The sequence below is a fragment of the Solanum lycopersicum genome, chromosome 1 (assembly GCF_036512215.1).
Source record: "Solanum lycopersicum chromosome 1, SLM_r2.1".
Lineage (NCBI taxonomy): Eukaryota > Viridiplantae > Streptophyta > Magnoliopsida > Solanales > Solanaceae > Solanum > Solanum lycopersicum.
Window position 1 is genome coordinate 47,594,034 of NC_090800.1, and position 10,017 is coordinate 47,604,050.

Genomic DNA, 10,017 nt, shown 5'->3' on the forward strand with positions numbered 1-10,017 from the left:
GATGGATAGCTTCTTATAGTAGATTGCAACATTTTAGTTTCTAAAATTTTCAGAATTTCTCTAATATCCAGAACTTCCAAAATTTCCTGAATTTATACGTTAAAGTACTGTATAATATTGTAGAACTTATACAAAACAGTAATGTAATTACAGAACACATTTTAAATCACATAATAAGTCAAACACACATACGTACAACAATCTAGGTGCAACACTATAATGAGTAAAGGTGCTAAAAGAGGAAGTAGACATAAAATCATACACACAGAGTCAGGATCTCTCATATAAAGGATTCATATATGCAATACAAACTAACTGATATAAAGCATAATTGTTGATACAATTTAATTAAATTTGGTATTTGTCATAAGACTCATTAGTCTGCTTATAGACTTAGCTAACAATGTGCATGTGGGATTTAGTGAATTTTTTGTAAGGCATAACTCAATATTGTAAAGAAATGGGCTCTAATAAAGCAGAATGAATAGGGACTGAGGAGTGTAACTTAATATCACTATGTAACTGAATACCACAGTAAAACAGGACGGATTGAAATTGGAAGAACTACATGAACAAACAGAAAAAATTGATAACATATGAAACAAGATATTTCAAACAACTGCAGACGCGACTATTTAAAAACTGGAGAGCTTCTTATTACTTAAATTAATAAAAGGTAAAGAGTTGTACCTCTCTCGGAGCGACAAACTCCGGACAACGACCAAATCAGAAGCAACTTCAAACTACAGAGTTGAATGCCTCTAATGCCAACTGCCTGATAATAAAATGAAACCAGAAAGTATATTAATAACAAACAACCAAATCAAGCAAAAATCAGCTAGAAGTATAGGTTCCTCAATAAAATAATAATCAGATAAGAAGGCAACATATTACATTCTACAGATTAGATATATTAATGTGTTTTACCAAAAAAACTATTATATTACAAAAAAAACAGTGAGTGATCACTATATGATCATCACAACAAAACTATTATATTACAAAAAAAAACAGTGAGTGAGCACTATATGAAACTCATGGTGTGTCTTCTTCAGACTCGACTTCATCATCAAACTCATCTTCATACTCATTTTCAGTCTCGTCTTCAAGCGCATCTGAAAACTCATCTTCATACTCATTTTCAGACTCATCTTCAAACTCATCTTCAAACTCTTCTTCATACTCGACTTCAAGTTGTTGATTGACAAATTCCTCCACAGGCACATCAATGATTGTTTCTGGTAAATCAGTCCTTGTTAAGAGTACTTCACCATTATCTTTTGGTATAGATGGACCCTTCGAATGTTCAGATGGCTCATTTTCATAACTTTGTGGGAGATTAGATTCAACTTCATCACCCATGTTAAACAGGTCTCTTGGAACAGTCTTCATAACATAATGTTTATCTTGATCATATGGATCTTGCACATAGAAGCATTGGTGTACTTGAGATGCAAGCACAAAAGGCTCTTCCTGGGAACATCTCTTGTTAAAATAGACATAAGTAAGGCCATAAACATCTTTTTCAACCTCATACCAATCACACTTAAATAAAACAACCTTAAAATGGTTGTAATAGTTTAATTAAACAATATCAACTATTCTACCATAATAAGTCAAATCTGCAGCAATCGGATTTTTATCCTTTGAACTTGCAAAGCTTGTAGTTGAGGCAATTAGTGTAACACCACTATTTTGTGTTTTACGCCTTGTATCACGCTGCCTAACATGGAATCTATATCCATTTATGAGATACCCAGAATATCTTTTCGCAACAGAATTTGGTCCTCTAGATAATTGTTTTATCAAATCAGACACATCCTCTTGCAAAGCACGAGTTTCAAACCATTGAGAGAAGTTTTGACAATGATTCTTTGCTTTTCTCCATTTAGATCTTCGTGACTGATTATTAACCTCTTGCTCATGCTCTCTACAAAACATTTATTTTATTTGTTAAAATAATAAATTAAATAAGATAAAAATTAATTATACAAAAAGAATACTATATTCAAATTAAGGTACCTAATATATTCTTGAACATCGTCACAATTTCCCAATAAGTATGCATGTGCCTGACTTAGTGACTTGTCATCTAAAATGATTGGATCAGTTTTCTTTGCTCCTAAAGGAACTCCTTTGTTAGAAAACAAACTCACAGGTTCTGCGTCACTTGGGTCACATTCATCATTATTTCGCGCTCTCCTATTAAATCTGGTATGCACACCCCGATGCAGATATTTTGAGAATAAATTCATGCAATCTATTCCCACTCGTGTCTCTGCTATGCAACCTTCTGGAAAACGCCTATTGCGAATGTATGATTTGAATGTACCCATTTATCTTTTAGTGGAATACATCCATCAATTTTGCACTGGGCCGCCTAATCTCACTTCATTCACCAAATGAATAGGCAAATGAATCATGATATCAAAAAATGAAGGAGGAAAATTTCGCTCCAACTGATTTACTGTTTCTATGATCTCTACTTCTAAGCAATCTAGTTCCTCCAATGTGATTACTTTTTGGCACAAACGATGGAAGAAGGAACTTAGACGAATCAAAGGAATAGCCACATGATCAGGAAGAATGCTTTTAATTGGTATTGGAAGCAAGTAATGTAACATGAAATGAGCATCATGGGTTTTATAATTAGACACCTTTCTTTCATCCAAGTGCACACACCTAGATATATTTGAGGCACAACCATCAGGCAGCTTGGCTGTCTTTAAAACTCCACAAAAGATGGATTTCTCTCCATTTGTCATTGAGAAGCATGCCTTTGTAAGCTTTGTTCTCTTACTATCTTCTGTATCTTGTGGATGAAGGTTCTTCCTGATTCCCATATCTTTCAAATCATACCGTGCTTTTGCATGATCCTTTGTTTTTCCTGAAATATCCAAAAGAGTTCCAAGTATGCTATCAACTATGTTCTTCTCTATGTGCATTACATCAAGGTTGTGACGTAACAAGTTATGCTGCCAGTAAGGTAATTCAAAAAAAATTGACCTTTTTTTCCATGGGCCATCATTTGATCTCTTTTTCTTTTTCCCAAACACATTTTCAAAATCACGTAAGCTATTAAGAACATCAATTCCCTTTAAAGGAGCTGGAGGAGGCCTAAATTCAGTTTTTCCATTGAATGATCTTTTGTTTGATCTCCATGGATGATCCATCGGTAGAAAAACACGATGATCCATATAGCACATTTTTCGACTATGTTTAAGATAGCGAGAATTAGTGCCATAGTTACAGCAAGGGCAAGCTAACTTGCCTTTTGTACTCCAACCAGATAACATAGCATATGCAGGAAAATCACTGATTGTCCATATAAGAGCTGCCCGCATTTGAAAAGTTTCATTTCTGGAAGCATCATATGTTTCAACCCCAGAATCCCATAATAATTTTAACTCGTCTATCAATGGTTGTAAGTAAATATCAATGTCATTTCCAGGTGATCGTGGTCCAGGTATAAGTAAAGAAAGTATGGAATATTCAGATTTCATGCACATCCAAGGCGGTAGATTATAAATCATCAACATAACTGGCCATGTGCTATGTGATATACTCATGGTTCGAAATGGATTGAATCCATCACTTGACAAGCCAAGTCTCACATTGCGACAATCTAGTGTGAAATCTGGATGCACCCTATCAAAGTCTTTCCATGCTAGACCATCAGCGGGATGCCTTAACTTTCCATCTTTAGAACGTTTCTCTTCATGCCACCTCAACGAATCTGCCATCTTTGAGCACATAAATAGCCTTTTGAGTCTAGGAATTAATAGAAAGTGTCTCAAAGTCTTTGCAGAAACTCGATGTTGCTTTTTTGAAGACTCAAGCTCACTATCAACTTTAGGAGCTTGAATATACCGTGAAGCTCCACAAGTGTGACAAAATTCGTCTTCCTTATGATCATTCCTGAACAACATGCAATCATTTGGACATGCATCAATTTTATCATAATCCAGACAAAGATTCTTAACCATAGACTTGGTTTTATTGTAAGACTGAGGAATGTTCAACTCGGGAATCGCCTCTTTTAATAACTCTAGAAGAGAAGTGAATGATTCATTGCTCCATCCATGTAAACACTTCAACAAATATAAGCGAAGTGTGAATGATAATTTAGAGAAACCTATACAACCAGAATATAATTCTTGGTTTGCCTCTTCAAGTAAGCTATAGAATTTCTTGGCATCTTCATTTGGACCATCATAAACTCCTCCAGCCTGTGCAACATCTCTAAATTGATCATTCAACAACCCATCAATATCATCACACGAGTAATCCATATCATCATCAACATTCAACTTGATATCCCATTCCCCGTGATTGATCCATCTAGTATAGCCTTTAATGAATCCATGGCATATTAGATGATCATACACTACATTCCTTCGGTTACAAAGAATATTAAGACATTTCGCACATGGACACTGAATTTTCTCTCCATGAGGATCTCCATAAGAGTAAGCAAAATGTAGAAATGATTCAATGCCATCAATATACTCTTTGCTATACCTTGCTAAATTCATCCAATCCTTGGATGGGATATGTGAACTCCTAGAAGAATATATCAATATTTAGTCTTTCAGCAATAATCATGAACCAGTTAACAAATAAGTTTTAAAAGTCACGAGTAATCTATCAGAATCATGTGTTATCAGATGATAAAAATTTCTTACCTAGTCATGAGGCGTTCACTATGTCAAATCAAACCTTTAAACCTCCACAAATGTTTTTCAATGCTGATGATACTATAAATAAAAAAATAAGTACAATTAATAGGATATACACAATTAAGAAAGAAAATAAATAAATATAACTCAAATGATTAAAAGTTAAAGTTTTGTAATTGAATTTGGAGCTTTAGTACTTTTAGAGTTTTATGAGCTTTTAGAGTTAAAGCTTTAAAATCTCATTCTTGTGCACACAAAATCAGAGAAGTATCAAATATCTAATACCATGTTTAAACATTCAAGCAAACATTCTTATGATCCTATAATAGATATTCGATCAACGACTTATGAATGTCTCTTTGTATTAGAAATACAATAATTTTTATATTTGTTGTCTTAGTAATAAAACAGTTTCCAAATTTCACTGTATTAGTGACACAACAAGTTTTTATATTTCTGAACTGTTGTATCTGTGATACATGAAGAAAGATCTTTTTTATCCTTACTTTTTGTGGTGAATGTTTTGTGAGTGTAATATTTTTTATAAATGTTATCATGTTATTAAGATTTCGGCATGAATGAATGTAAACTAAAGAACTACAATACACCCAACCCAATCAATAAAAACATTATGCGTCATAGTCCAAAGATATTCAAAAGGTCAAGCATAAGAGTAGAAAGAAATAACTTTAAGTGAAATAATGAAAGCATCAGAATGACGATATGAAACCTCCATTACTGGCCTAAATTTATTTGTTTCAGTTGGATTATTCTAAAATACTCTTGCTTGACACAGAAAAATTTGTTTCAGTTGGATTACCATTAAAGTAGGATGTTTGATTACTCTTTATGTTGTGTTTATCTTTCTCCCGTATTTAGTGTGGATTCTTACGTAGAATTTATCATCAGTGTTGTTAACTGTTTGCTTGACACAGAAAAATCATTCTTTTGTAATCTGTGCATCTGCTTGATGCTTTATTAATGACATCCTTCTTACTTCACAAAAAAATATGTCTATGCAGATGTGTTGTCTTATGAGCATATCTGTCATATAAAGTGGGAAGAAACACAGACTCTTATGATCATATCTGGCATGTACAGTAGGGAAGAAACATAGACCAGAACAATCCACACAATAATTCTGAAAATTATAGACACCAACAAAATGGTCTCAAACTATTCTAATTTGCTCTGAAATGAGTAGTTAAGCAATCAAAAAGTTTAAGTCTGTTATTAAAAGTAAAATCAAGTCTTCAAAACACAATGTGCACTGGCAACCTAGCTAACCTTATTGAAATAATCATATTATTGTCTAACAAACCACATAAGAAGTACGAATAGTTATATAACATTAGCATATATAAGATAACACAAAGATATAACCATGAAACCAAAATTATATGGTCATCGCCTAGTACACATATAATCACTCCATACTTAAAGTGTTCATCTTTTGAAAAAGACAGAACTTGGTCAAAGATCCAATAATTTTAAAAAAAATCAAACTTTGATACTTAAACATCCTATAAAAAAAAATTCAAAGCATCTCGACTCGGCAATAACAACTCTGGCCTTGTAATAAACCTTACCAGCGGAAGACCCCATAATGAGACTACAAAGTGAATCTCTAGCAATCCTAATGTTCAAAAACGATCCCAATATATGTATCTCTCTATCTGCAATTACTATCCTAGTCTTCGTCACATTTTCTATAGCAAATTTTGTCACTATGCCATTGACTGTATAAAGGAAATGGATATCATATCTAACATATATCGTGACAAAGCAGAAACTTTCACATAATTTGATAAAGGAAATCGATAATATTTGTTGTATGTATCACTTATTTTGATTCAGTATTCTTTACATACTTGATGAGTTACTTCATGTCCTAAAAGTGAGAGATGCTAGTTTTAATACCTTATTTCTACCATGTGTCCTATAAATTAAAGACATTTAAGAAGTTATATATTCATGTTTACATATAAAGACATGGAGAATAAACTGACCTAAATATACCAAAATGAGATGATTATCTCATTAGCACATGCTACACTTGTCAAGTCATATTTCATTATATTTTTTTCAATCAATTCATCTGATCCATGGAAATGGTACAAGTCGCAAGTAAGATCAGCGTGGATCAACCTTCAAACTATAAAAAAGATATCCAATCAGTTCTAGGTAAGTAACATAGCATGAATCATCTAATTAGAGCTTTTGAATTCACTATTCAGCAAGAAAATCGTGAGGAGTAGAAGTGTAAAGAACAACCCCAAATTTCTCATTTTTAAATAGGTCCTTGGCTGGAAGAGTTTAAAATATGCGAAGGAACAGAAGTATAAGCTTTATGTATGTATGACAAAATTCATATTAAAGAGGACAGAACAACAGGAGATAGCAGAATATGCAGTCTTAAAAGACTATTTTTAGTTCACTTTTTTGGACAAAGTAGACTTAGCTAGTGAAACTCAAATTTGGAGAGTCCAATTTCTAGTTCACTTATCAAAATATGCAATGGTGTAATAACATATTTGGAGAGTCCGATAAACATAGTTAAAAAGTGAGAAGGTTCTCTATGATTAGGAATGTAAAGAAGAAAACAACATTATTTTCTGATGTTAATTCTTATATGTTAAAACTATTTTTTTATTTAGTTTCATCACGAAGATGAATAGACTATAGTCTTATAGATATGGTCACAAGTTTCAAACTTGAAAGCGTACAAATTACAACATGTTTATTCTTCAAAAATTACAAAAGAATAAATGTATATTAAGCTCTTCAGTAGGCTTATTCCTGTTCACTACTAACTGGAATATCCACAGTTTGACATAGACTAAAAGGAAAGGCATCAAACAACTGAAGTCACAGAGAAAACATGTTGGTGGATACCACCATAGGTCTCTTCCCCCTGAAGCTCAAAAGAAACACCACTTTGTGGAGCATGACAGAACCATTGAAGTCGATAGGAAGGAGAAACATAAAGTCAGTGAGGAAAAAAGCACTTGACCATAGACTGTCTTTACAATTCTATTTACTACTATTTTATATGGAAGAACTTGACATGTAATGAAATTGGAAAGTTACAAGCTATTTTCTCATCTGTTGCATCTAACTCATCAAATAGGTCAGACTTTAGCATCATACAAGACTTTCTCTCCATTTTGTTTGCACTAACTTCTCCTAATTCTTCTAAAACTTAGATGAAGCAAGCCTCACTTTCAACAATATCCAAAACTCAACAAGTTGTCCATACCACAAAAACAAATCTTCTACTTTTATTCTGTTATTGCTAGTAACAGTTAGCAGAAAAGACTGTCACAAGTTACTGCTCCCTCTCTACCCGTTCTAGACTTTAAAAATATATGTTATATCTCCAATTTCTAAGGCATATGATTTATTTTCTATATAGTGCAACTCAAACTACAAAACAAGTTTAACAAATTCATAGTACGAGCTGATCCCAAAACAACTAAGCAATATTGAACCAATGTTTCTGATCTATACTTGAAAAATGCACTAGACAAACAACAAATGACTTCTAGACACTTCAAGACATGTAGTCGAAAAAAGAAAAAATTTACCAGCAAATAGCTACAAGACAGAATCAATGTTGTTAACAAAGGAACAAACCAAGCTTAAGACGAGCACAATCATGAACTCAGGAAGACTAAAAAAGACTAAAAAAACAGTGACATTAAAACATACATTAAAACTTTTTCAAATTCATGTAGAGTAGCTACTTACACTTGACGAAATCTATATTAGGGACAAAATATTATAGGTATCGCCAACTTCAACACTTCAGTTCTTCGAAGAAAGATAACTTAGCTACAACTCAGTTCTTCGAAGAAAGATAACTTAGCTACAACTCAGTTCTTCAGATACTTTTGACTTAGCTTCAGCTTCTACATTCAACATTCAAGAGAAAAAATTAGTCTGTCAAAGATAATCTGCCCATTTATACGTCATACAACTACAAACTAAACTCCCTAAATCAACAAAATTCGTATCAATAACACAAGTCATAAAAACCCTAACTTTAATTTTGGACTGACACAAAAGAATATCAAAATCTTAGAGCTATAATTTAGACTTTTGAAGATAAAATATCTTACCTGATAAACTCTATTCCAACAACCCTAAAGCTTTAAGATATGAAGCAAGTTGATTTGTGAAGCATTTTCTTTCAACTTTCAAAAGAAAATCTGATGGAACAACACTTTACCCAAGAATCTTTGAAGAAAATCGTCTTCTTCAGCTCTCCAATCTTGAACAACGAAGCTCGGAGAGGAGGATCTTCTTCTTCAGTTTGCTTTAGACGAATCGTGTTGCTCTTTGATTCTTCGACTGAAAATGGTGTTCTTCAACTGAACTTTGACAGAGATTGTGATGAAAATCGATTTCTTCCGTTCTTCGATCCTGTTTTTCATTTCTTGCAAATGGGTTCTTCAATTCTGGATGAAAATGTGTTCTTCAGCTGAAAGTGAAAGTTTCAGCTGAAGTTTCTGTAATGTTTCCCATTTTGTTTTTTCAATGTTTTATTATTTTTAATATTTCTTTAATGTTTTATTTTTTTGGCCAAATAAAAATGGAGGGAGATCAAATTTTAATGTTAAAATGTTAGAGGGAATATAAAATTTTGGGAAAACACTAAGGCAACATTTTTCATGTGTTGTATTAACAATTATAAAAATAACACACTTTAAAAGTGTGGCCATTTATGTAAATAGTTGTTGCCAACTATAACAACACTTATAAAGTGTAGGTTATCCCATTAAAGAGTACACTTTAGAAGTGTTGCTAATATTAGTGTAACTAAAAGTCAAAATCTTTGGTTACACTTTAAAAATGTCCCCAAAATTATTTTAGGCAACACTTTATAAGCGTTGTCCAGATTTAGTGTTGTCGTAGACCTAAAATAGTGTAGTGAGCTAGGGCAATGAAAGGTGGTAATTTGACTAGTTCTGTGATTCGTGCTTCAAGTATATTGGTATATACTACCAATGTCTCTACCATTGATATATTTGAGAACTTGATGTGAATTACATTTTGCTTACACACTAGCCTTAAAATTTGAAATAAAATGTGCACTTGCTGAAATTGTCATATTTTATACTAGTCAAATTAGTTTGACATAAATGTGTATGCTAAGTTCACAATTTCAGCAAATTTTTCGCTTAGTTCTTGATAGGAGGATATCAACAATCAATCAATCATTAAACATATTTGGTGTTTAAATCAAAAAAGGTAACTAAAAATTTAAAACTTCATTAATAGATGTTATCCAAATTAATGTGGATCGCATCTTATCTCAATGAAGAAAATACATATT

The 10,017-nt window shown here is 32.6% G+C and overlaps 1 protein-coding gene across 1 annotated transcript; it reads right to left on the reverse strand.

Moving 5' to 3' along the window:
* Positions 1-2,360: 2,360 nt before the first annotated feature.
* On the reverse strand, positions 2,361-4,535 carry LOC138342225 (uncharacterized). Its single transcript, XM_069294467.1, has one exon. It carries the CDS (start codon positions 4,533-4,535, stop codon positions 2,361-2,363), a length of 2,175 nt encoding a protein of 724 aa, XP_069150568.1.
* Positions 4,536-10,017: the final 5,482 nt, after the last annotated feature.